This window comes from Herpailurus yagouaroundi, unplaced genomic scaffold (genome assembly GCF_014898765.1).
Source record: "Herpailurus yagouaroundi ecotype Mexico unplaced genomic scaffold, PumYag 77, whole genome shotgun sequence".
NCBI classification, from domain to species: domain Eukaryota; kingdom Metazoa; phylum Chordata; class Mammalia; order Carnivora; family Felidae; genus Herpailurus; species Herpailurus yagouaroundi.
This window is the reverse complement of record NW_024412388.1, coordinates 25,469,800-25,497,170: the sequence shown is the minus strand read 5'-3', so window position 1 is coordinate 25,497,170 and position 27,371 is coordinate 25,469,800. Positions and strand designations below refer to the sequence as shown.

Below are 27,371 nucleotides of genomic sequence, written 5' to 3'. Positions count from 1 at the left end.
TTGTTCCTGCCTGGGTTGGCTGGTCAACTTTCATGGCCCCTGACATTTGTAACTGACCTCTGGGCCCTCCCTGCTAATGGCAAGAACATGGCAATGAGTTGCCTGTGCCCTCTGTCCTGTCTTCCAGGAAGGCAAACCCTGTGGATCTGGTCACTCTCAGAGTAACTGCTAGAAAGAGGTTACGTGAAAACATGTCAACACAACCTGGAACTTCTCTTCCAGGGTGACAATGACTAATTTTCTCCCAGATCTCATCTTTGTCCCCAGATGTGCAGACCATTAGCCCATCCCAACCACTACTATAATCTACATTGGAGATTCTGACTCCTACAGGAAGAAACAATTTCCAGTGGATTCTGATCAAGGCCAAGTCCAAATCTGAAATATCACTCTCTCCCCACCCTCTACCAGTTCACAACCAGAATTCAAGGACAGCAGAATTTAAAAGGCAAAGAGCTGCCTATAACCCACTTCACAAAAATACAGACTGAAATTTGATTAGGAAACTTAAGTGTCTTCAGCCACAACGTCTTCTGGACATTACCAGAAGGGGTAGGTGAAGAAAGGAGGGGAAAGAACCCCCATAGAGACCCTCCACCTGGGCCCTCCTCAAGTACAAAGTGTGTCAGCTCTGTTCCTGAACTGGGGGGCAGGGGGGGGGGGGCAAATCAGAAGAGTCAGGTAAAATTCGGCCCCTTTGGCAAGCCTTTCTTTCTTTTCATCCATAATCTTTGCATCATTTGGGTCCCAGATACCTCAGATTTCCTAGCACAGAGACCCCAGGGGAAATATCAAAGCAGACATGTGGAGATGGCCAGCAGACCGAGGAGCCACCTGTTATGGACAAAAGGCAACGCCTCATGAGCTCGTACATCCACTCATGTATGAAGAACCACAAAGAACAGTGAAAGGAAGATACCAGTCCAGCACAAAGGGTATGAGATCATGCGCCCCAATCCTCCCCCACAGCCTCAATGTGTACCCCTGATTTACACCCCCTTTCCTCCATGCTTTGAGTTCAACAAGGAAAATGCCAGAAGAATCCAAAACAGTCTTATTTTTTCTTTGTTTCATCAGAATAATTTATTAATTCATCAGGCCACTGCATCCCAAAATAGGATTTGACCAGCTTTAAGAGATGTACATACCACCAAAAAAAAAACAGAAAATAGTAAAAGATAAGGAAGTGAAAACAAAGCCAGACAAAATGAAGTCAGGGATCGATGCACAAATTGCTAACCAAAAGGGCCTGCTCAGTTTTTGGAACTGGATCTTGAACCTTTGAGCCTCCTGGTGGCCAAAATTTATCCCATTTTCATTTCACAGTCACTAAGATCAATCACCAATGTCTAGTTTTCATAAGAAATTAGTTGCTCAAGGAAAGTCCCTGGAGAAAATGCCCAGGATGTGCCGGAAGGGCTTAGCGTGACCTCCAGCCCGGCTTGCCTCACCTCCTCTGTTTCTGGGAAACTTCAGGACTGGGGTTGGGTCAGGGGCTGCATATATGATCGTGAACAAGCTTTTCCTTGTCGGCTGCTGTCTATAGGGGTATTCTCCTGCCCTGCCCACCCCCCTACCCGGTGAAGTTGGAGTGAGGGTCTCAAAGCAGCTCCTCACCATCACCAGGACATGCCCTTGACCCTCATGCTCATCTCCATTGCCTCTAACTTTGCAGAAGCTTCTCTGTGGTCTGTGGACGCCCCAAAGAACTGAGGCCAGGCCATGTTCTACATTGAAGAAAGAAGGGGAGTCCTTTCCCCCAGGTGTTATATTTGTCACTTGGCACCACAGTAGGGCTCCCTGAGCCCCGGTGACTCCCAAGAGATTCCAGTGCCAGTGGCTCGGTCACTGCTGCCCGAGGCTCCTCTCCTGCTTGGGCTCACATGAATCTGTAAGGCTGATCCAGAACCAGCCTTAGAGGCACATTGTGTTTCCTTTTTCTCCCTTCCTCACCCTCTAGGCGCCACAGTTATGGAGTCTTTTCCAACAATGAAAATGTGAAAAATAAATGACTTCAGAAAGTATTAGGTAATAGCAGACAGGATCAGAATGGTTCCCATATCAAGGGAATCCCTCACCGCACCCTCATTAGAAACGTGATGTCTGTGTGGACCCTTTTTCTACCTGTTCACTGTGTGTAGGTAAAATTGTTCAACTGGATCCTGCCCTTGCCCGTTCTGACGCTCTTGACTCAGCTAAGTGGCTCTTAGAACAAAGCAGCTCTCAGCCTTGAGAAGCGGGGAGCCTGAGCCACACTGAGAAGAGGGGCCTCTTCCTCCAGGCAGCACAGGGCAGGGTCACCAGGCGCAGGCTCCTCCCAGGGTTCTGACAGGGACCGGGTGGGAAGTGCACCAGAGGGCAGTGAGGTCCCCAGCATGGGGCGGGGAAGTAGAGGGAGGTGGAGATAGTTCCAGATTTGCCTCTAGTCAGAGTGACGGAAAAGATGGCGCTAAAGACACGGTAGTGGTAATGGTGATGTCGGGAGAGACAGCAGCCAGGAGCCGTGGGAAGCAGCGGCTGCCCCCCTGGACTCTGGCACAACTTGAACCCCTCTCCTGCCAGGCCTTCCCTGACCTCGCGCTACATGTAGCACGAGCCTCCAGTCGCAGCCTGGGCAGGGGCTCGACACTGGTGTCTGCTGCTCAAAGAGGACACTAAGGAGCATCAGAAGGAGAGGTGGCATCAAGACTGAGAGAAGAGGATGCTTCACCACATTCATTCTGACCGTAGGCTCCACTGGGAAGACTGCCAGCGGTGCTGGGGAACCACGGCTCACTGGAAAATGCCCTTAGGAGGGAGAGCGTGTCTGGGGCCCTGAGTCTGTAGGAGTCTGACTGTGTGTGCCTCACCGGTGTTGTATGAAGGAGGCTACTTTGTGGGCCAGTGTGTACGTAACGTGCATACCGAATGGATGGGCCCAGGCGGAAGATGGCTGCAGGGGGTCACAGTGCGTGGGGGGGGGGGGGGGGGGGGGGAGCACAGGTGGCTGGAGAGGCCCCGGAGTCACTCAGGTTGGACTGGCAGGGTGGAGACCGGGCTCCTAAGAGGAGAGCCCAGGGCAGGAGACAGATCTGGAAGTCCCGGGTACGTACACACTGGGGAGCCAATGCCATCCGCAGCAGCCCCAGGACGGAAGTTCAGACAGCAGCCTGTGGCTTCGCACCACACCCGCACCCACTCAGTACTTCAAAGCTCTGCACCCCCGTCCCCAAAGGGGGTTACCCTTCTCCACAAAGTGACTAAACACAAACTTCTTTTTGCAGCCTGGAGGCAGGGAGCTATCCCCGACCGGGGGTGCAGGAACAGGATAAAGCAGGGAGAACCCAGGGCACCCATAGGTCCTGACCGCTGCATTCTTCAGCATGTGAGGACCCGACTGCCTCACGCTCCTTCTCACAGGATGAAATTGTGCCATGCAGCTGGGCTGCAGGACAGCATTCGGTGCCCTCTCAGTGGGAGCACACCAACTCCTCCCACCTCCCCCCTGATCAGCCATGGCATGGCCATCAGAAACACAGCTTCCGCCAACAGGGAAAGGCCTGGGGAAGCAAAACTAGAGGCCCAAGTTCCTGTAAGGCTTAACGTTCAGTTCAGCCAAGTCTAACTTGAGCAGGACTGACTCCCTGAGGAAAGGGAAATTCTTAAACCCCATTTCCTTCCCCAAAGCAGTATCTCATGGGGAGAAACATCACTGTGGTTACAGGTCTTCCCTGTCTCAACCCCCTGTATCGCTCACCCATATTGTTGCAAAGATAGAAATCCACAGCAAGTGCTTTAATAGCTCAGTCTTGCTCAAAGCATCGCCGGTTCAGACCATCCCAGGCCCTCTGCTCTTTAGGGATTCTCGGTTTCCCTATTTGCTAAAAGGAGAATTCATAAAGGAATTTTAGTAGGAAATGTGGTCCACAAAGTGCTTTGGGATCCTCACACCTGAGTTACCTGCCCTAATGCAGAAGGGGATTCAGGAGAATGGTCAGGAACACCTTAGGCTCCAGAGACAGATCTGGTTAAAGCCTGCCTCTGCCATTTTCAGATGCGCCACCAGGCAAGTTACTTGGCTTTCCCAAGCCTCGGCTCTCTCCTCTGGGAAATGGGGACACTATTAGTACCTATCTCCCGGCACCGCTGTGAGGAGGAGATGAGATGATGTGCACAAAGTGCTTAGCACGGAGCCTGCCAGAGTAAATGCTTGATAAATACCAGCTACTTTTGCTATTGTTAATAATTTATCAAGGACATCACTGAGGTTCCTCCTCTTTGCTGAGGTCATGGCGGTCTGCTTTAAGCCACTGATTCCCAATTATGCCCTCTCTCGCCAGTCTTAAAGCTCTCCTGTACGGATACACCCCAACCGAAATCCGCCACGTGAGAATTTGATGTGTGCCAACAGAACACGTGTACCTGTGGACAGTGTGAAGGCACAGCGAGGTTTGGACTCACTGCTCAGGACCCCTAATGTACCTCTAAACTCCTACATGACCAGTTTGGCTCAAACACTGATCAAGTCCCCACGTGACAGCAAATATAAGGAGGGCCTGAGGGTTGCACAGGGTTTTTTAACAGGAGAAAAACAAATTACACTTAAGAAAAGTGCCTTCAAATCCAGACCCTTAGCATCTGTAATTCACTTCCAAATAACCTGGATTAGGCCAAGATAACTTGCCTGGGTATACACCAAGCTTAAGAATTTGGAAAGCTCCTAGCACACATCTTACGCTCCGGGGAGATTTCAATATGCGTTTATCTCTTTGCCGTGACGGGGGGCGGGGGGCCTCCTACGATGCTTTTCCTCCTGCGTGGGTTCTCCGGTGGGCGCTGAAATGGGAGCTATTGTTGAAGTCTTTGCCACACTCTGTGCACTTGTAGGGCTTCTCCCCAGTGTGGATTCTCTGGTGAATAATGAGACTGGAGCTCTGGTTAAAACATTTCCCACACTCTCTGCACTTGTAAGGCTTCTCTCCCGTGTGAATCCGCTGGTGAGTAATGAGGTTGGAACGGTCACGAAAGAACTTGCCACACTCAAGGCATTTGTAGGGTTTCTCTCCCGTGTGCACTCTCTGGTGCGTGATGAGCTTGGAGCGCTCACTGAAGCCCTTCCCACAGTCCACACACGTGTATGGCTTCTCCCCCGTGTGGGTTCGCTGGTGGTTAGCCAGCGTGGAGCTCTTACTGAAGTTCTTCCCACATTCAGCACATTCATACGGCTTCTCTCCCGTATGGATCCTTTGGTGACTAATGAGGGCAGAGCTCTTAGAGAAGGTTCTTCCACATTCAGGACACGGATACAGCTTTTCCCCTGAGCTGGTACCATGTGGGCCAGAATTCAAGTTCTTGCTGGCACTCTGAGGTTGTTCAAGAGATGTCTCTTCCGTAGAGTTCCTCCAGGGAGCACTGAAGGATGGGCTTTGGCCAAAGGTTTCCCCTGCCTCACAGCAATGATCAGGATTGCCTCCCACGTGGACTCTCTGATGTTTCAGGAGGTTGGAGCTCTGGTTGAAGCTTTTCCAGCATTGCCCACATTTATAGGGCTTTTCCCCTGTGTGGATTCTCTGGTGGGTGACAAGATTGGAGTGATCGCTAAAGCTTTTCCCACACTCAAGGCACCTGTAGGGCTTCTCTCCTGTGTGGATTCTCTGATGGGTATTGAGGTTGGAGCGATCGCTAAAGCCTTTCCCACATTCAGGGCATTTGTAAGGCTTCTCGCCTGTGTGGATCCGCTGGTGGGCAATGAAGTGCGAGCTCCGACTGAAGCTTTTCACACACGTGTCACACTTGTAGGGCTTCTCTTCCAGGTACAGGCCTTGGTGGTCGATAAGTTTTTCTAAGTCCTCTTCAGAAGAACATTCTTCCCACTGCTCCTGGGGGGGATTTCCCCACTGCCCTTCACCTCCACCTTCATTTTCACTGTCTTGCCCCCAGTCATGAGGGTGGCAAACATCCTCTCCAGTACATTTTGATAAGGCTCCAGGCAAATCCTCAAAAATATCTTGCTCTGAAATCTGGTCTTCGTCCTTATGCCTCATCTCAAAACCTGAAAATACACAGAAATGCAGTTTTCTTCGTTCATTAGTTAATGTCTACTTATATATCTTATCTTGTGTCTTACAAATTTAGCTACAATGATATCCTATATTTTCTTTTTTTTTTTTTAATGTTTATTTTTGAGAGAAAGAGACTGTGTGAGCAGGGAGAGGGGCAGAGAGAGAGAGAGAGACACAGAATCTGAAGCAGGCTCCAGGCTCTGAGCTGTCAGCACAGAGCCCGATGTGGGGCTCGAACTCACAGACTATGAGATCATGACCTGAGCTGAAGTCGGACGCTTAACCGACAGAGCCCCCAGGCGCCCCATGTATCTTATATTATCTATCTCACATCTTATGATGTGACTAATGTGAAACTGCTCAAGTTCCAGTGCATATATAAATGTGTGACCTGCAAAGCAGAGAACAGAGCCTGGAACATGGTGACCCTGCCAAGGGAGCCATGAGGCCCAGGCCACACACACAATCAGCTAGTCAGTCTCTCTGGCCAACTTCCCCATCCCTCTACTCAATAAGGAACACCTCCCTCTCCTAGTACATTCCATATAGCCTCTTATCTTGTGAAATTGAATAAACTCTATAATTTACCAAAAAATCCCCGTAAAATCAAGACCTGACTACTTCTCTCATTTGGGCAATTACACTAAGCAAATCACAAATGCTTTTCCTGGTCAATTCCACCCACTCTTGTAGTTCAGAGGCAAATGATAATGATCCGGCCCCCTTAATCTCTCATGCCTGTGGATTTGGTGGACATCGAATTACTCCAGGCTTACCAGTGTCTGGGATGTCTGGACACAGGGTGGGAGATTTGAGGCCAACTTCATCTGCCATCTCATCCCAGGCCTCCTGGTCGTCAGCCTCAGTACTGCTCTGCCCAGACCTAGAGAGACTCGCTGCCTCCCTGAGGGTTCCCATGGCTCTGACCGCAGTCCGTGCCCTCATCAGTGAGTCCAGCTCCTCATAGAAGGGGCAGGTCCCTGGTGGGTGGCTGCTCTTGGCTTTCCGGTAGCTTCGAAGGAGGTTTTTGAATCTGTACCGACATTGCTCCAGTGTCCGCAGGAAGCCCTGTGCACACAGCCGCTCTGCAATGGCCCGGTAAACCTGGCTGTTCTGGTGGCACGTGCGAAGCTTTTCAGAGAATGGGGACTCACTGAGAATGGTCAGGAAGGCCTTGGTCTCCTCGTAGCCCCAGTGCACACCTGCTGTCGGGAGTGAAGAGTTCAGAACTGTGAGGCATAATGAGACTAGCCAGGTCATCAGGGATCAGGGGCCCCCGTTCCAATACATGCCTAGAACACAGGCAACGGAGAAATTTCCCAGGCACCTGGGGCACCAGCAAAGAATATTCCCTTGCTTCTGAAGGGTGCGCCAGAGCCTCCCACCCCCACCCAATTCTAAGACTTTCCATTAACTCTTGAGCCTTAGCTGAAAAAGATATAGGTGGCCATATTATACCACGTGACCCCACTTCTGGCTTCAGTTGACTGGTGTGGGGAAAGGCCTGTAATTGGGATCTAAGAGACTTTCTCTATATCCATTCAATACATTCCTCTAGTTTTATTTTATGAACTTTCTTCTGAACAAACAAGGGAACTGAGAGTCCCTAGACAGAAACGTAACTCAAATAATGTTACAAGAGCATCCAACTAAGGATGCCCTTTCCTCTTTTTGGAGGAATGAACAGGAAGTGTTCTGTTCTCAGTTCCTCGGCAGGTAAATGATGCAGCCTGGGGAGGCAGCATCGTGGAGAGGAAAACTACATAAAGATGGAGGCAGGAACTCTGGGCTCTGATCCTGACTCTGCCCCTACCTCACTGTGTAACTTTACATAAGACATTCCATCTCTTGGGCTTCAGTGTTTTTCCACTTTTACAGTGACTGGGTGTTTCTCAAACATCACTTGTTCAACTATATACTGTTGTGATTTCTGTTATATATTAAAAACTTCACTCAGTATCTTTCCTTACCTAAATTTACCGTAAAATCACAAGTTGATGTTCTCATGCACATTAAACTTAAAAGTACACTCGTGTGGAGCACCTGGGTGGCTCGGTCGGTTAGGCGTCCGACACTTGGTTTTGGCTCAGGTCATAATCTCATGGTTTCGTGGGTTTGAGCCCCACATCAGGCTCTGTGCTGGTGGCGTGGAGCCTGCTTGGGATTCTCTCTCTCTCACTCTCTCTGCCCCTACCCCAGTCACACTGTCTCTGTCCCTCTCAAAAAAATAAACATTAAAAACTTAAAAAAAAAAGGAACACTCGTGTAACACTATGACCATCCATACTCCTAGTGACACACTTTGGCAAATATAGTTGATGGGTTTGAACTGCACAGATTCATTTATACAACAGATTTTTTTATATATATAATACAGTAGTGTAAATGTATTTTCTTATGATTTTAACAACACCTTTTCTCTAGCTTGCTTTACTGTAAGAATATACATATAATACATATAACATATAAATACATGTTATTTATACTATCAGTAAGGCTTCTGGTCCATAGTATGCTACCAATGGTCAAGTCTGTCGGGAGTCAAAAGTTGAATGTGCATCGATCAAACGAGCAGAGATCAGTACTCTAGCCCTGCATTGTTCAAGGGTCAACTAATACTGAATTAGCTCTTTAAGGTCCCTTAAGTTTTTAAAAGTTTGCTTCTATAACTAAGAAAACTCATTCTAGGAAATTGATCATAGAAGGAAAGAGTAGGAGTTTGAGGACAATCTAAGGAACTTAACACCAGTGGCATCAATCTGGACTTGCGATCCAGTCTGTGCCCTGAACTCAGGGAGCAGAGGTTTGGCTGGTAGGAGAGTTGGAGTCAGGATCCACTAAACCCCCTTGTGCTTACCAATACGACTCTGGAACAGAGCTGGGCCCCCTGGAATCCTGGGCTCCTGGACAGACTCATCAGTGGCCAGGTCATCACCATTACAATCTTCTGCTGTCTCTTCAGGCTCCCAGCCCCCTTCCTCCTGTTCATCCACCTCTGCATCACTGTCCCCCAGCCTGGGGAGCACCACAGCCTCTCCTGGGCCATCGGTGGCTCTGATGGCTGTCCGCGCCCTCACCAGGGCCTCCAGCTCCTCATAGAAGGGGCAGGTCCCTGGTGGGTGGCTGCTCTTGGCTTTCCGGTAGTTCCGCAGGAGGTTCTTGACTCTGTAGCGACACTGCTCCAGTGTCCGCAGGAAGCCCCTTGCCCTCAGCCGCTCTGCAATGGCCCGGTAAACCTGGCGGTTCTGGTGACAAGTCCGGAGCTTTTCAGAGAAAGGAGACTCACTCAAAATTGCCAGAAAAGTCTTGGTCTCCTCATAGCCCCAGTGCACACCTGACACCTTCATGTCCTCCGTGTCCCATTGGTGTTGTTCCTCCCAGGCCCTGGAATCTCTCCAGGCTGATGCCTGGGCTGGTTTTGTTTGCTCATTATCCAAGGTGCAATCTGCAGTGTTCCTCTTTCCAGAATTGATAAAGCTCGGACGCCAAAATCCTGGTCCTTGCTCTCGCTGGCAGTTGATACCTGGTTTGGAAACTGGAGCCCCTAATAGAAAGAAAGAAAAGAAAAGATTAAGTACAAATGACACACTGAGCAGAGTGCTCGTCCAAACTGCCCCTGGAACGGAGCACTGCCCTGCACGCAGCTATTCAGACATTCCCATGCCAATTCCCAACATTAATTGACCAGTTTGCTCTGTTCATTTGCTTTCTTTGTTGTTGCTACTACGAAACATATCACACAAAGAGTGAGTGGTCCTGTCCACAGATGGGCACGTGGCCTAAACTAGCCCAAGCAGAATGAATTTAATGGCTGGAGGAAAGGTTTCCCTCTCTCTCACTCATTCAGTGTGTGTGTGTATGTGTGTATGTGTGTGTGTGTGTGTGTGTGTGTGTGTGTGTGTGTGTAAGAGACAGGGAGAGAGACAGAGAGAGTCTCTCTCACTAGGAAACTTGTGAGCCCAACTGCCATTGGCATGTATCTTTTGATTATGACACATGATAACTTTAGTGCAAAGCTGACACTGAGGACGGCAGAGGAGAGAAAAAGAACCTAGGGTCTGCCGTGACACTGCGGAACCACTTTGTACTGTGATTGGAGCATGTCCTCCTCTCAACGTCCAAAAACATGAGAAAATATATTTTCTTATTTTTTAAAACACTTTGCAATGTCTAAAGAAAGGACTGCTGTCCCAACAAAACAGCCTCATCACAATCCCAGATTTTAGCCTCTACTACAAAGCTAAAATCATCAAGACAGCATGGTATTGGCGCAAAAACAGACACATAGACCAATGGAATAGAATAGAGACTCCAGAACTGGACCCACAAAAGTATGGCCAACTAATCTTTGACAAAGCAGGAAAGAATATCCAATGGAAAAAAGTCTTTTTAACAAATGGTGTCGGGAGAACTGGACAGCAACATGCAGAAGAATGAAACTAGACCACTTTCTTACACCATTCACAAAAATAAAGGACCTGAATGTGAGACAAGAAAGCATCAAAACCCTAGAGGAGAAAGCAGGGAAAAACCTTTCTGACCTCAGCCACAGCAATTTCTTACTTGACACATCTCCAAAGGCAAGGGAATTAAAAGCAAAAATGAACTATTGGGACCTCATGAAGATAAAAAGCTTCTGCACTGCAAAGGAAACAATCAACAAAACTAAAAGGCAACCAACAGAATGGGAAAAGATATTTGCAAATGACGTATCAGACAAAGGGTTAGTATCCAAAATCTATAAAGAACTCACCAAACTCCACACCCGAAAAACAACCCAGTGAAGAAATGGGCAGAAAACGTGAATAGATACTTCTCTAAAGAAGACATCCAGATGGCCAACAGGCACATGAAAAGATGCTCAACGTCACTCCTCATCAGGGAAATACAAATCAAAACCCACTGAGATATCACCTCACGCCAGTCAGAGTGGCTAAAATAAACGAATCAGGATACTATAGATGCTGGAGAGGATGTGGAGAAACGGGAAACCTCTTACACTGTTGGTGGGAATGCAAACTGATGCAGCCGCTCTGGAAAACAGTGTAGAGGTTCCTCAAAAAATTAAAAATAGATCTACCCTATGACCCAGCAATAGCACTACTAGGAATTTACCCAAGGGATATTGGAGTGCTGATGCTTAGGGGCACTTATACCCCAATGTTTACAGCAGCACTTTCAGCAATGGCTAAACTATGGAAAGAGCCTAAATGTCCATCAACTGATGAATGGATAAAGAAAGTGTGGTTTATATACACAATGGAATACTACTTGCCAATGAGAAAGAATGAAATTTGGCCATTTGTAGCAACATGGATGGAACTGGAGGGTGTTATGCTAAGTGAAATAAGGCATACAGAGAAAGACAGATATCATATGTTTTCACTCTTATGTGGATCCTGAGAAACTTAACAGAAGACTATGGGGGAGGGGAAAGAAAAAATAAAAGAGAGGGAGGGAGCCAAACCATAAGAGACTCTTAAAAACTGAAAATAAACTGGGGCACCTGGGTGGCTCAGTCAGTTGGGCGTCTGACTTTGGCTCAGGTCATGATCTCACGGTCCATGGGTTCGAGCCCCGTGACGGGCTCTGTGCTGACAGCTCAGAGCCTGGAGCCTGCTTCAGATTCTGTGTCTCCCTCTCTCTCTGCCCCTCCCCCACTCAAGCTCTGTCTCTGTCTCTCTCAAAAATAAACAAACATTAAAAAATTTTTTTTTAAAAACTGAAAATAAACTGAAGGTTGATGGGGGGCGGGAGGGAGGAGAAAGTGCGTGATGGGTATTGAGGAGGACACCTGTTGGGATGGGCACTGGGTGTTGTATGGAAACCAATTTGACAATAAATTTCATATTAAAAAAAAAAAAACAGGAAGCCTTTCATTAAAATAAATATTCAAGGTCAGGTGCCTGGGTGGCTCAGTCAGTTAAGCATCTGACTTCGGCTCAGGTCATGACCTCACGGTTTGTGAGTTCGAGCCCCACATCAGGCTCCATGCTGACAGCTCACAGCCCAGAGCCTGCTTCAGATTCTGTGTCTCCCTCTCTCTCTGTCCCTCCCCTGCTTGTGCTCTGTCTCTCTCTCTCTTTCAAAAATAAACATTTAAAAAATTTGTAATAAATAAATATTCGAGGAAAACTAGATGAAAAAGAGTTGAGAGCTAAAAGAAACTTAAGGATTACCCAGTTCAACACTTCCCAAAGTTTGTTCTGCTGAACACTATCTTCCCAAGATATCATGGTTTATGTAAAAAAGGAGTTATGCTGTCAGGCAAGGCACCCACAAGCTTCCCATGTCTCCCCTCACCAACAGGAGGCGGGCCTATCACTGTCTCTTCCACTTTATCCCTCTCTCACGTCTAACCCATCATTCTGACCCAAGCTCCGCAGGGAAACGGTTCGTGTTTGTTTGGCTCCCGTGGAGACGCACTTACGAAAACAGGAGTTGGTGCTGGCCGTGTGGGTTTTGAGCCCCGTGACGTTTACTTCTCACTGTGGTTTAGTACATCAGTCTCATGGGCTCAGCTCACTGGGGACTGCCCCTGAGAGATGGACCCTGTTTGATGCTGCCAAGACTGGATTTCTGAGACAGCCCCAGGAGCATGCTGAGTGTACTGAGGAAATGAGGAAACGACCCCCAGAGGGCAGGCCCTCGGAAGCCAGCCGCCAGCCTCTATCCGGGCAGACCCCACGCCCCATGCTCCACCCCTGCCACCAGTGCTGTGGCCACAGAGCGCATGTGTTCTTCCTGTGTCTGAAGCTCCAGACTTCGCAGAGCCCCAAGTCTTAAGGGAGTGACGAAACAGCCTCTGGGAACTGAATGTACCAGAAACCCGACAACATCTTCTTGAGAGGGCACGGTTTCCTTACCCAGGGACACGCCGTTTCCACAGCTGTCTCCTGGGGGGTCCTCGCAGAACTCCTTCTCAGCGTGTTTGCTGGGGCCCAGGGCTTCCTGTGAGATGTACAAGACAAGGACCTCAGTTGGAAATGGCCTGGCAACGCGACCAGGCCCCGGGAAAGATAACGGACGCAGGGATACCATGTGTGAGGCCAGTGTCGTAAGGAGCAGCATGACCGTGGAGAGGCCAGCAGACTGGGGGCCAAGGGCAGAGGCTAATACCCCAGGACATATGTCCTTCTGCTGAGGGCAGGCCACAGAGTGAGGAGAGGGGCACAGGCGCAAGGGCACAGGAGGAGTAAGGACAGGAAGGAAGGGACAAACAGCAGCTTACCTGGGACTCAGCAGTCACCTCCCAATCTCCAACACTCCCCGTCTTTGGGAGAGTAGGGACTCGGGGAGTGAGGACAGCTGAGGAGAAGAAGAAGTCTCCTAAACCCAAGCTCTGGTTCCCAAGAAACCACCCCTCCCGGCTCCAGCTTTCCAGATGCCATGCTTGCATCAAGCTGGGACTGTCCTGGTATCCCGGGCAGATGTCCCCTTTTACTTCCATCCTAGAGCGTCTGGCTCCTAAGCTGCCTCGAGAGATGGGCCGTGTGTAAGATGCCACCTCACACTCCTATGATCACCACGTGACCCCGGCCCTGGCCTGAACTGGCTGCATGACTCAGTGGGGCGCCAACAGCGCTGGGCGCTTCCTCTCCTTGCACAGCGCTTACCTGCCTTACTTCCCAGTGTGTCCACCAGACACCAATCCACCCCGTCTTGAATTCTGCACATCCCTACTCCCTGTGCACCCTTCCTTACCCCCTCTACCCCTCACCTCTCCTCCCGGACATTCCCTGATTCTTGGTACTCACCACTTTCTTTCAAGGGGTGTGGCACTATCTTGGTGTCTAGATGCTCGGGAAGGTCAGGGCATGAGTTCTTCACCCACTGCTTCTGGGACTGTCCCTCAGGCCAGTGATTCACTGGCTGCAGTGGACAGTGCTGAGATTCCTGCATTGCCTTTAAGGACCCAGTCTCTTCTGCACACAAGGCCAATTCCTACACAGACAGTCAAAATTCCCAATGGTCAGTTCAGTAAGACCAATTATGGTAGGGCAGGGAATGTTCTGTGGAGTACAGCTGTGGTCCAGAGGTTAACAGACTCTTTTTAAGATCCAAAGATGACTCAAAGTATGACAGGAAAGCCATGAGACTGACATTAGTCAACAGACCAGCGCTTATACCACCAAATGACTAATGTTTTGTTCAACACAGGGAAGCTATACAAGCATCTCAATGAGGCTGCTACTGTTCCAAACATTTTTGAATCATAAAGAGATAAATCATGTAAAGTTTTCATGACATTAAAAACTAATCTCTAAACATCAAAAGTCGATTAATTTTTAAGTTATCAAATAAAGATAAAAGTTAACCAGGTATACATTAAATGACAAAAGGAAACATAAAAACAGATACACCAGTAACTGAATATAATTGCTCTAAATATTCCTGCTGAAAGGCAAGGAACATTCAAAAGTAAATATAAGAAAAAGGAGAGACAACTACAAATGGAATTTTAAAATGCAATAAAAGTATGTGCTGCTTTAGAAAGTCTTATCTACTCTTCAAACAGAAGGAGAAGCAAAGAGAAGGCACTATAACTCGAAAGGAAAGTAGAAGTGGCTACTTAAATTCAAGGTAGAAGTTCAGGCGAACGAGTACTCAGAGATACAGGGCATGTATATAATAAAAGGGAATAACCAATTAAGAGAGGACAGTACCCACTCAGCATTACCAATCACAAAGCTCATTTCTTATCTGTCATTTGGTTCCAAATTGAGAGATGGAAGAGATGTTATTTCCTGGCCCTAAAACCCCAACAATGTAACAACCTCACTGCATTATAGAAACTTAAAAAAACGTGTTTCAATTTTTTCAAAAGGTAATTTTCAATGCTCACCTGGTTCAAAAACAGAAAATATAAAGGTACATTTAGTGAAAATACCCCATCCCTACCCTGTCCCTGTCCCATCTGCCCAGGGTCTTCCTTCTCCCTACTCTTCCCCACAGGTGACTACTGTTCCGCATCCTTTCGGTTCTTTATACACAAGCATCTATGAATATAGACTCTTACTTCTTCCCTATTTTACAAAAGGTAGCAATTATATACATTGCTCTGAGTCTTATCTTTGGACTCAAAATATTAACATCCACCTTCAGCAACTTAATGAGTTTGCCAAACTTCCAGAACTCCAAAAAACCCTTGGCTGGTGGGAAAACTCCAATCCTCACTCAAAGAGAGGGATGTTTATCCTTAAGATATACAGGTATGGGCCCAGAGCACAAAAATCCATTCCAAGTGAGGCCATCCACCAATGTCTTGTGTGGCTCATAGGGAGCAAACATGTGCTTATCCACATTCTACTGTGGTTATTTAAGGAAAAAAAAACAAATAAATCTCTTTGTTATAGTTACAATCTTACAATCTACAGAGCAATTGCAGGACTAGACTCCACAACAATCCTCACTCCCCTCTCTAGCTCCTCTAACTACTGCCACGCCTATGCAAAGGTTTTGATCCCGTAGATGGCAACTGTAGACAGAAAGAAGGAGATTCAAGTGACAAGGAGAAGGAAAAAACTGGTAGAATATTGGCTAGACTCGGGATGAGTAAAGAATTCATCAAAAATGCCTGTGCACCACACAAAGCCTGCACATGGATGTTTATAGCAGTTCTACCCATAATTGCCAAAACTTGGAAGCATCCAAGATATCCTTCAGTAGGTAATAAACTGCAGTACATCTAGACAATGGAATGTTACTCAACACTGAAAAGAAATGTGCTATCAAACCATGCAGACATATGGAGGGACTTTAAATGCATACTCCTAAGTGAAAGAAGTCATTCTGAAAAGGCTACATACATACTGTATGATTCCGACTATATGACACTTTGGAAAAGGTGAAAGTATGAAGACAGCAAAAAAATCAATGGTTGCTAGGGGTTGGGGGAAGGGAAGGATAAATATGCGGAGCACAAAGGATTTTAGGGCAGTGAAACTATCTCGTATGAACTATAATGGTGAATACATGTTGTTACACATTTGTCAAAATCCACAGCACGTACAACACCAAGAGTGACACCTAAATGTAAACTATGGACTTTGGGTGATAAGGACGTTTCGAGGTAAGTTCATCGATCATGATCAACGTGCCACTCTGGTGGGGAATGATGTGCATGCATGGGGACTGGAGGTACAGCAGCAACCTCTGCACTTTCTACTCAGTTTTGCTGTTAACCTAAAACTGCTCTAAAAAATAAAGTCTGTTTTTTTAAAAAGTGCCTCTGCAGGGGCACCTGGGTGGCTCAGCTGGTTAAGCATCCAACTGTGGCTCAGGTCATGATCTCACAGTTCACAGCTTCGAGCCCTGCATCAGGTTCTGCACCGACAGTGTGGAGCCTGCTCAAGATTTTCTCTCTGCCCCTCCCCAACTCATGCTTTCTCTCTCTCTCAAAATAAACAAATAAACTTAAAAAATATATTTTAAAAAAATGCCTATGCACCTAATGGGGAGAGGGTTGCTGCAATAGGGTGACGACAGAGTCAGCAAGCCAAAACCCACCCAAGAGCACAGCTGAGAGGTCTCTTTAAGGAAAATATCTTGGAGGTCATTTAGCCCAGCAGCGCTGCCTTTTCCAGGCGGTTCTCTCTGAGGAACGGAGTTAGCATACTTCATTCCATTAGTAAGACTTGGAAAAGTCTTCCTTGCAAAAAATGTAACTGAGTCAGGTACCTTGCAATGTAAAATCACAAGCATATATGTGGGGGCATGGGAGCTCCTTTGCTACTTATCCATTTGTTTTGACATCTGTGAGCACTCAGGAGCAGGTAGAAAGTTAAAAAATAAAAATAAAAGTCACAGGAAAATAATACATAATAGAGCACATTCCATTACCTTATTTATTTATTTTTTTTTTTTCAATTTTAGAAGCAATTCAACCTCTGCTCAGCTCACAAGGGTATAGTTTGAGAACTTTTGGTCTAGTCCAACCCTCTCATTTTATAGATAAAGTCATTAAGACCTTGATTTAAATCAGTTCTCAATTAACTCAATTCTGGGTCTCAAGTTCATTTGTTTTTTCACTGCCACTTAAGTCAGATGGTTTCTTTAAAAGAAATAATACGGGAGGGTGGGGTGGTATATTAGAATAAGGTACATTCTCTCATACTTAGTTCGAACTAACTTTAAATCCTATGTTTTCTGTGTCTTCAATCAGTTTGTAAAAGAATCCAAAAAGCAGGGGCACGTGTGTGGCTCAGTCGATTAAGCATCTGACTTTAGATCAGGTCATGATCTCACGGTTCGTGAGTTCAAGCCCCACGTCCGGCTCTGTGCTGACAGTTTAGAGCCTGGAACCTGCTTCCGATTCTGGGTCTCCCTCTCTTTCTGCCCCTCCCCCATCCATTTTCTCTCTCTCTCTCTCTCTCTCAAAAATAAATAAACATTAAAAAATTAAAAAGAATCCAAAAAGCAAACCCACAGACGATAAACCTTTCTTCCCCCAATCTCACATCTGTACAGAGCTTCACCTTTTATGATGTACAGAAAACCCCTGCCATTTGCAAGGGATCTTCTCAATCTATAATTTCCCCCAACAATATATCATTAAATATAACATCACAAAAATTACTGACCGTGTAACAAGGGGAAGGAACAGGGGTATGTTGAGATGGAGGTTCTGGGTGGCTGGCTCAGCCCGCAGCCAGTTCAAGTACTTGCTCTACATATGCCAGCTCCAAAAGCAGGATTCAAAAGTCGTGCCCTAGAAAAACTATAAATGGTATCATGGGCCTTCAGTCTCTTGCAAATTGTTGAAACTATGAGTGTTAAATCCACGATGCTTTCACTTCCCTTATCTTGGCTCTACCACTTAAGTTATATAAATCTATACATGTCACTTACCTCTGAGCCCTGTTTACCCACTTGAAAACCAGTGACATAACAGTACCTACCTCATCGGGCAGCTGTGCTGATTAGATGAGCAATACATACAGAAAGGTTAGAACGGTGTCTGACACACAGTGAGTGCTCAAGAAATGTCAGTTACTATCTCATTTGAGCCTCATGCCTCAGAGGTATTTTAATTCCCGTGGCTTGCACATGAGGCATCTGTCGTGTACAGAAAGAACAATGAATTTGGAACCTCAGTATCTGGATTTAGGCTCTGGTTCGTACTGACTGTGCTTTGTGAGCCACCTGACTTTTTGGGCCTTAGTTTAGTGTATACAATGAGGAGGATAATGCTACTTCTGTCTACCTACCTACCTTACTGCCTTAAGCACCCAAAGAGATCACGTATGTAAAAAGGCTTTGTCACGTGTGAAACACAATACAAATCAACTGCACCGTGAATATGGTCCTGAAAGGCAGTTTAGGCAGTGGTTCTGAATGTGTCAGCCTTCAGTGTCAGCCTGCCTGAATTCACGTCCTGGCTCTACCGTCTAATGCCGTGTGACCTTGAGCCAACTACCTGTTTTTCTCTGCCTCAGTTTCCTCATTGGTAAAATCAGGATAACGGTATCCATCTCATTAAACAGGATTAGGTGGAAAGCACAGAAGACAGTGTCTGTTACACAGCAGTGCTCAATAAATATGTCAGTTGGTCGATGATAACAACAATTATTACTATTACTGTGGTTTTGGCAATGATTAATCTAGTCATAGCCCCGCCGCCTCACCCTCTGTCCCGCAGCCTGGACCTCTCGGTGCCAGTCCTCCACCAGGGCTACCGCCTCCTCACCACTCTCAGGGTGGCGCGCCTGCACCCAAGCCTGGACCTCCCTGGGTAGGATAGTCAGGAACTGCTCCAGCACCAGCAGCTCCAGGATCTGCTCTTTGAGGCGGATCTCTGGCCGCAGCCAGTGACAGCAGAGCGCCCAGAGCTGGCTGAAGGCCTCGTGGGGTCCGGCTGCATCCCTGTACCGGAACTGCCTGAAGCGCCGGCGGGAAGCCTCAGGGCCAGGGTCGAAGCCCTCCTCCCCAGGTTTGCTCTCTGGTCTCCATGAGTCCCCTTCCAGCTTTACAATAAGGAGTTCTTCGGGTTCCGGTCGGGGAGAGGCCTGGGCCCGGGCTTCCAGGGCCATGGCCATGGCCTGTTCCGGACACCTTGCTTCAGCTGGGCCGTCCTCGTTCAATGTCTTCCTGCATTTAAGGTGTGTACTTCCAGGGATTCCTGGGAGAGGTGATGCTCCCCAAGGCTCTGAAGGCAGAGGGACAAGGGACAACAGACAATGTGAGTAAGAGGACCCCGAACCTTCCACTGCCTTTGCACAGAGCAGGGCTGCTCAGACAGGAATAGGCACAAGCAGGAAGACAGACCACAACCTGGCCCCCAAGCTGGCAGCCAGCACACGCTGGATGGAGGAGGACAGTACAGCACGAAATCCTCTGTGATGTGCTGAACGCCATGTTCTGGCATCGAGGCCATCACAATCTGGCCCCAGCATGCCTTCCTTCCTCTACACATGCCCAGTCTAACCCTTCCTCAAGTTGGGTTCCAAATGCCACCCCCCTCCACAGGGCCTTTCTCTCCGGACCTTCAGCTTTCCTTTAAGGGTGCTCCCCTTGCAAAACCCCTCTGGCTCTACATTCCCTCTTGGCCAACCCATCCATTTGGCATTTTTCACCATCTTGAAACTGATGACTCCCAAAGCTCCAGCCAGGACCTGCCTCCAGACCCCAAATCCAATCATCTACAGGACATTTCCCACTTGACTTGTCTATTAGGCACCTCAAACTCAGTGGGCCCCAAATTGAATTCATCATTTTCTCCTACAGACCCGTCCCTCTTCTGGAGCTCTCCATCCAGCCAAGGCACCACCTTCTATCAAGTTACCCATGCCAGGGGCACCTGGGTGGCTCAGTCAGTTAAGCATCCGACTTTGGCTCAGGTCATGATTTCATGGTCTGTGAGTTCAAGCCCCATGTCGGGCTCTGCGCGGACAGCTCAGAGCCTGGAGCCTGCTTCGGATTCGGTGTGTGTGTGTCTCTCTCTCTGCCCTTCCCCTGCTCATACTCTGTCTCTGTCTCTGTCTCTCTCTCTGTCTGTCTCTCTGTCTCAAAACTAAATAAACATTTTAAAATATTAAAAAAAAAAAATTTTACCCATGCCAGAAACCCAGGGATCACCTTCCTTCAACATCCCCCACATCCAATTCATCACCAAGCTGTGCCTCCTGGCCTCCTAAGCATCTAGACCCCCAATGCTGCCACCTCAGGCCAGAGAGTCACCATGCTTTTCTTTGGATCAGCCTCCTAACTCATGTCCCTGCCTTCTCTCCTCTCACCCCAACCCAGAGTTCTTCACACAACAACCAGACTAGCTCAAAATCTGACCAGGTCACTTCCTGCTGAACACCCTTGGGTGACCTCCCACATCCTTCACAATCAAGTGTGAACCTTGCCCAAGTCTATACCTCATCTCTTTACCATGTTCCACTGGTCAGGGCACTCCAGCCACACAGCTTGCTGCCCTTGGAACCCTCCCACATGCTGTGGACCATCTCCTTTAGGAAGTGTCCTCCCTTTCTTCACCTAGCTAGGTCTCAACTTCAATTGTACTCTTTCCAAGAGGCCCTCCCTGTGCCCTGAAACAAGATTCAATCCTTCCTATGCCACAAGCTTCCATGCCACCTACGTTTCTCTACCACAAACCTGATCATGCTCGATTATAATTATCTTACCCACTAGATCATAAGCTGACTAGTACAGTGCTCAGCACACAGAGGCAGCGCTCGGTAAACAATCTGCTCAGACAACAGTCAGCTCATGATGGTGATGTGTCATGAAGCAAGGGTTATAACTAATCCCCTTCTGCACACACTAGATTTTTAAATGACCTTCTAGCTCATGTCAGAAGGAATTCTTTCCTCCTTTCTATTTCTATCTCTGTCACACTTGCCACTTTCTATGTTGTATTAGAGGGGAGTGTATGTGTGTGGCCCCAGAGAGATTACGGCCTCACTGAGGATGAGGAACATAGTTTACCCCTTCCCTCCTCCACCCCCACAACAAGCATGATGCTACACACAGAAGGCTCTCCGAAAACACTTATTGAGTGGACAACTGGGATTGCTTCTTTGACACAAGGAAGACTCTGACAACACTTGTGCTGGGTGATCTGGAAAAATGAGCTCTTTGTGTCATTCCCAACAAATCTAGATGACATAAAAGCACCCACTCAAAGGAAACTATCAGCTCCTTCCAAATGGGAATGACACAGCCAAATTGAGAGTGGAGAGGGGCTGGTATTTAGATTTTAGGCCATCTGACTGGACTCTCCAGGAACAAGGCAAGGGTGATGAAAAATAAAGACTTGTCCTAAAGACCTCTACATACTCAGGGAGGAACTACGAACACAACTCATGACCATCTGACAGCTTCCTGCTTGTCCCTCAGCTACCAGGTCAATGTCACCTCATCTGTTAAGAATTCCTTAATATGCCTTTGTCATGCCCTGCCCCATCCCTGCTTTCCCAGAATCGCTTCTCCAGTCCTGTATTCCCAAAGCAATTGGCACATGCCTTTACTATAAAGTGGCATCCTACACTGTTGTAGTTACCTGTCCTTACCTCTGACCATTAAATTGTATTATTAGGGTCAGGACTCTATCTTACTCATTTCTGTATCCATAATGCCTGATAAATAGCAGGGCCATTGGAAGTGTTGTTGCCTTTAATTAAAATGGTAAATCCAGTATCTCGAAAGCCTATTGGGCTATGGAAAGTCCATCATTTATATTAAGCTAAAGAATTAACTTTTCATGAAATTTCTTTTTTAGTCACAGCCTTAATCACGCACTAGTCCAAAAGTATTTGTGTCACTCTCTCACACAAGGACTAATTCACCAGTCATTTACAGAGTCCCACTATGTACCTGCACTGTACTGGTATCTACAGAGCCAACAGTAACTGGGAAAGACGGTTTGTACCTTCATGAAAGTTACTTTCTAATGAGCGAGACCGTCAATGAGCAAGCAAAGAAGTTTGTGCTCCTGCACAGAGAGACTAACACTACAACAAAATAGGCAATTAGTAGTCCCACCAGTCCCAAAGCCAAGAGCCACAGATAATAGGTATTTTCTTCTGGGAAGACTTGAAAGTTCAAGGGTTAGTTTCAAATATAAATCTGACATTTGCAAATGACATATCAGATAAAGGGCTAGTATCCAAAATCTATTAAGAACTTATCAAACTCAATACCCAAAAAACAAATAATCCAGTGAAGAAATGGGCAAAAGACATGAACAGACACTTTTCCAAAGAAGACATCCAGATGGCTAAAGAACACATGAAAAGATGCTCAGCATCAATCATCATCAGGGAAATACAAATCAAAACCACAATGAGATACCACCTCACACCTGTCAGAATGGCTAACATTAACAACTCAGGCAACAACAGATGTTGGCAAGGATGCGGAGAAAGAGGAACTCTTTTGTATTGCCGGTGGGAATGTAAACTGGTGCAGCCACTCTAGAATAACAGTATGGAAGTTCCTCAAAAAATTAAACACAGAACTACCCTATGATCCAACAATTGCAATACTAGGTATTTATCCAAAGGATACAAAAATGCTGATTCAAAGGGGCACATGCACCCCAATGTTTATAGCAGGACTATCAACAATAGCCAAAGTGCCCAAATGTCCATCAACTGATGAATGGATAAAGAAGATGTAGTATACATATACAAAGGAATATTACCCCATGATCAAAAAGAATGAAATCTTACCATTTGCAACAACATGGATAGAACTAGAGTGGATTATGCTAAGTGAAATAAGTCAGTCAGAGAAAGGCAAATATCATGATTTCACTCGTATGTGGAATTAAGAAACAAAATAGATGAACATAGGGGAAGGGAAGCAAAAATAAGACAAAAGCAGAGAGGTAGACAAACCATAAGAGACTCTTAAATACAGAGAACAAACTGAGGGTTGCTGGTGGGGTGTTGGATAGGGAGTATGGGCTAAATGGGTGATGGGCATTAAGGTGGGAACTTATTGAGATGAGCACTGAGTGTTATATGTAAGTAATAAATCAATGATTTCTATCTCTGAAATCATTACTACGCTATATGTTAACTTGGACATACATACATACATACATATATATATAAAACAAATACAAATCTGAAAGCTTTTCCTGCTACTCTCTTAGATAGGAATTGAAGCCTATCCACAGAGGGAGATCAATACAGTCAGCAAATGGCAGGGTGACTTTGCACAGAGCTGGGAGAAAGAAAGGACAAGGGCATCCCTCAGTCCTAAGATGACCAAGAATGTCAGGGCCACACCAGGATCAACAATCTCAAAGAGTACCCATCTCCTGAGTGCCCATGAGGTGCCAGGTCTGGTGCTACGTGCTCTACATTCACAATCTCACGGAATCCTCCTGGCAAGCAAGTCAAGCGTCATTAGTGTGGAGTTGCACTACACTGATCTCTAACTTACGTGTATTAAACTGCATGCAAACACCAGAAAGAGAAAAAAAAAAAAAAAGCACATAATTTAAATGGTGCAGCCAGTTCTGTTCGCTATGTGTCTATTCCAGAATAAGCAGGACTTTCTTGGTCCCCAGGTTGGTCTGAATTCCCTCAAGCCTCTCTCTCCAGAGTATGAACAGAGAATGCTTCATACAGCAGCGTCCCTAAACACAAGCCAACTCTTTCATCTGACATTCAAACAAGAAAACCCAGCTGCGCTGGTTAGCTTACTGAAAGACAGCATGTTGGTTTCTAAATGGCTCCTTGCCAAAGGATTTTCAAGCTGACTGTGATTTTGGGCTAAATGAGATTTCCCAAAGTCAGAGTGCTAACTTTAGAATAGAATTCTCCTATAAAGTTGAGTCCACTATATCCTCAATTTACATATAGGGAATTGAGCTTCTGTGAAGGGACTCACTTAAGGTCACACAACTAGGAAGCAGCAGAGTTGGGACTAAGCCAAGATATGTTCTTTCCAGTCATTTTTCTTAACTGCACCACATAGATTCCTCTAGGTCTGCCAATCACCCAAACCCCTGTGAAGATGGGAGGAGAGTGGAAAGAACGTTAAGGCAGGAGGGAGCTAATCAGGGTTCCAGTTCCACTCCTGCCATTATTAGCTGTGTGACCCTGGACAGGTCATGTGGACTCTGCAGCTGCCAATCAAGACTGAAGCTTACAGGAGCACCTGTGATGGCTCAGTTGGTTGAGCATCTGACTTCAGCTCAGGTCATGATCCCAAGGTTCGTGGGTTCAAGCCCCACTTCAGGCTCTGTGCTGACAAGCTCAGAGCCTGGAGCTTTGGATTCTGTGTCTCCTCTCTCTGGCCCTTCCTCACTCGTGCTCTGGCTCTCTCTGTCTCTCAAAAATAAATAAATGTTAAAAAAAATGTCAATAAAATAAATAAATAAAAGACTGCAGCTTACAGCTTGACTGTACTCAGCATTTGCCCCAGATTCCCCAATTAGTGTGATGAGAATAGAGCAAAGGGGCAGGAAGACTCAAGTCAGTGGCTACAAATTTAAATGGCTACAGGGGCCAAATGAGTGGAGTAGGGGCTGTGACGAACTACATAGCACCAGAGAGAACACTGGCCAAGTTCCCAGGCCACCTACTTTTTTCCAAGAGAAGCTAGAACTCTGGCTTTTTAAATATTGGCAACCAACTCAAAAATCGTTTCAAATACCAGGACTAAATAGTGGATGATGATAGGCTTCTGTCATCATGGGCTGTCGTCACTTTACCACCTTTCAAGCTAAATACTCTGAAAGAGCTCTTCCACCATCTAGGAAGACCTAGAAAGCGTACTGACTCCCCTAAGCAATGAGGGATAGGTATTGACTGGGTCAAGATCCCTTTACAAATACAGGGGAGAAGCTAAGGGGCCTCCTGGCTCCTGGGGTATTGAGTATGGATGTGGACTTAAAAGCCCACCCACTGAACAGTGGGATGGTAAGAGAGCTGCCCCAGTCCCATGGGAAAGGCCAAGACTGGTCTGTGACTTCCGAAGAAGAAACTAGGAGCCCCCAAACGCTAGCCAGTGTATTTGGCTGATGGTCCAGGCTACTGCTTAAACATTTAAGGGTTTAAACCAGGGAGAGCAAACAGGCTTCATGTAAAGCACCAACTTCAGTCACTGTGCTAAGGACAGAGTCCTTAGCATTGTCCATGTCAATATCTGAATCCCATGTCAACATGTGTTGCCACCAATTAGCTATGACCACCAGACACAGGAAGAAAAAGTGGTATCACACATTCTATGTATTTGCCATCCCCGGCTTAAACTCCCATTGGTATTGAATCAGCATCCAGCAAAGACAGCCCTGACAGGCACGAAAAGACTAAAGCCTCATGTCCTTGGAAATCCACTGGAAGAAGCAGTCTTTAAGACTGGCATAAAAGGGGCGCCTGGGTGGCTCAGCCGGTTGAGCGTCCAACTTCGGCTCAGGTCATGATCTCACAGCCTGTCAGTTTGAGCTCAGAGCCTGGAGCCTGCTTCAGATTCTATGTCTCCTTCTCTCTGCCCCTCCCCTGCTCACGCTCTGGCTCGCTCGCTCTCTCTCTCTCTTAAAATAAACAAACATAAGGGGCGCCTGGGTGGCTCAGTCAGTTAAGCGTCCGACTTCAGCTCAGGTCACGATCTCGCGGTCCATGAGTTCGAGCCCCGCGTCGGGCTCTCAGCTGATGGCTCAGAGCCTGGAGCCTGCTTCCAATTCTGTGTCTCCCTCTCTCTCTGTCCCTCCCCCTGTTCATGCTCTGTCTCTCTCTGTCTCAAAAATAAATAAACGTTAAAAAAATTTTTTTTTCAAAATAAACAAACATTAAAAAATTAAAAAAAAAACTGGTACAGCAAAGCTCACACATTCATTAAGTATTTACCGATTTACATGATTTACATCAAGTATTTACTATCCTGGGCTGGGCAATGAAGAAATGGCGGTGACTCAGAAGCTGTTCCTGTCCTGGATAAGTTTACAGTCTAGTGGAAGAGACAAAAAAAAAAAAAAAAAAAAAAAAAGTCACAGATAATTATGATCAAAAGTGGTAAAAGAGGTCTGTGAGAACTGGGGTTGGGGGTGACTTAATCAGCTTAAGGTAAACTGAACAAAGTAACACTCAAGTTGGTTAGCTGGTTCTCCGAAGAATAGTTCTCTTGGCAGAGAACGGTCGGAAAAAGTGTACTCTAAGCAGAGAGAAGGGCATACATAACGGTGGAAAACCAAACAGCCTCCCCAAGAAACCGAAAAAAACAAATAGCATGGGGTGCACAAGATTCGGCTGCAGAGGGAGTTTATGAAAAGTCTGGACTATCCGGCTAAGGTGTTTGGACTTAATTCTACAGGTGATGAGAAAGAAGGTTTTTAAGCAGAAGGCACAATCAGATTTGTGGGTTAAATAGGTGACGCTGACTACAATGTGTTTTTCCAGGCTGGGGAGGTGAAAAGATGAAAGCCTTGTGCGAAACCCTGACCAGAAAAGGGGCAGATTCAGGACACATAACAGAAACTGAAAGGTCTGAAGATCCCTGGACGTGGAAGAATCCAAGAGGAACCAGAGCGCTAAAGTGGACGAAGGTGCCATTCACTTCCATTGGGCAGAAGGGAAGCGGGTGCTGATTTGGGGCAGAACACGATAGCCAGTCCCACCTACTGGGTTCCAGAGGTCACAACCATTAGAGGAAGTGTAAGGGGATATCAGATTTGCTACGTCTGTCGAGGCGGGCGAGTAGAGGCTGGAACACCATTTTTAAGGTCGGGCTTCAAGCTCCGGCCTTTTTCTCTTCATCTTGCCAGGGCCCAAGAACCCTCTATCCTTCCCTCTGTGGTTTCCAGACCCTTCTAGGAACTCTGCTACCTCCAGAACCTCTCTCTGTCTCCTCACCTACATACCTTTCTAGAACCGTCTTCGCTCCCAGGGCCTTCTATCTCCCTCCTCATCCCCGACCCCTCTATGACCCTTCCCATCTCCGGACGCTCCATCCTCTGGCCGCCCCTCACCCTCACCCCCCGCCCGCCAAGAAAAGCTGCTTTCTCCCCTCTCACCTTCCCTGGCCCTCTAGGACACCACCACCTCCTAAGCTTCCAGCCCAGAGCCTGAGTCTCAGGTGCCCCCGCCCCACCACCCGGACTCACCCACCGAGACACCCACTTCACAACAGGGCGGAAGTGCTCCGGGGTTCGCGCAGGGAATGCTGGGACGCGGAGTCCGATCGGTGCCACACGGGAAGGGAGCGTCTAAGACTGCAACTCCCAGAAGGCACCGCGCGAGCGCGAGCCTCCGTTGGCTGCCTTCCCGATATCCTCAGCCAATAAATGTGTCATCTGCTCCCGGTCCCGGGCACTGGAACAAATCGGAACAGGGTCTATTCGTGGGGGCGGAGCCTGCCGCAACCCTGGTC

At 47.1% G+C, this 27,371-nt stretch overlaps 1 protein-coding gene across 8 annotated transcripts; it reads right to left on the bottom strand.

The window, feature by feature from the left end:
* Nucleotides 1-1,775: 1,775 nt before the first annotated feature.
* ZSCAN20 (zinc finger and SCAN domain containing 20) lies at nucleotides 1,776-27,206 on the bottom strand. 8 transcript variants are annotated; one of them, XM_040468543.1, is made up of 8 exons: nucleotides 27,106-27,206; nucleotides 18,668-19,188; nucleotides 13,799-13,985; nucleotides 13,273-13,349; nucleotides 12,908-12,992; nucleotides 8,899-9,585; nucleotides 6,818-7,246; nucleotides 1,776-6,031 (listed from the first exon to the last, which is right to left on the bottom strand). In XM_040468543.1, exons 2-8 carry the CDS (start codon nucleotides 19,076-19,078, stop codon nucleotides 4,776-4,778), a joined length of 3,132 nt encoding a protein of 1,043 aa, XP_040324477.1. In that variant the 5' UTR covers nucleotides 19,079-19,188; nucleotides 27,106-27,206; the 3' UTR covers nucleotides 1,776-4,775. The 8 variants fall into 8 exon arrangements, with proteins under 8 accessions (XP_040324477.1, XP_040324520.1, XP_040324483.1 ...); XM_040468586.1 differs by having other exon boundaries at nucleotides 6,818-7,243; XM_040468549.1 differs by having other exon boundaries at nucleotides 27,110-27,197.
* Between the last annotated feature and the right edge of the window lie 165 nt (nucleotides 27,207-27,371).

Excerpts from the sequence above, each read along its gene's own strand:
- ZSCAN20 (XM_040468543.1), bottom strand. The coding sequence starts at position 19,078 with ATGGCCATGGCCCTGGAAGCCCGGGCCCAGGCCTCTCCCCGACCGGAA. Across the intron at positions 9,586-12,907 it reads TGGAAACGGCGTGTCCCTGG|GGGCTCCAGTTTCCAAACCA; the intron begins GTAAGGAAACCG and ends TCTTTCTATTAG. Across the intron at positions 7,247-8,898 it reads TCTGTTCCAGAGTCGTATTG|CAGGTGTGCACTGGGGCTAC; the intron begins GTAAGCACAAGG and ends CACTCCCGACAG.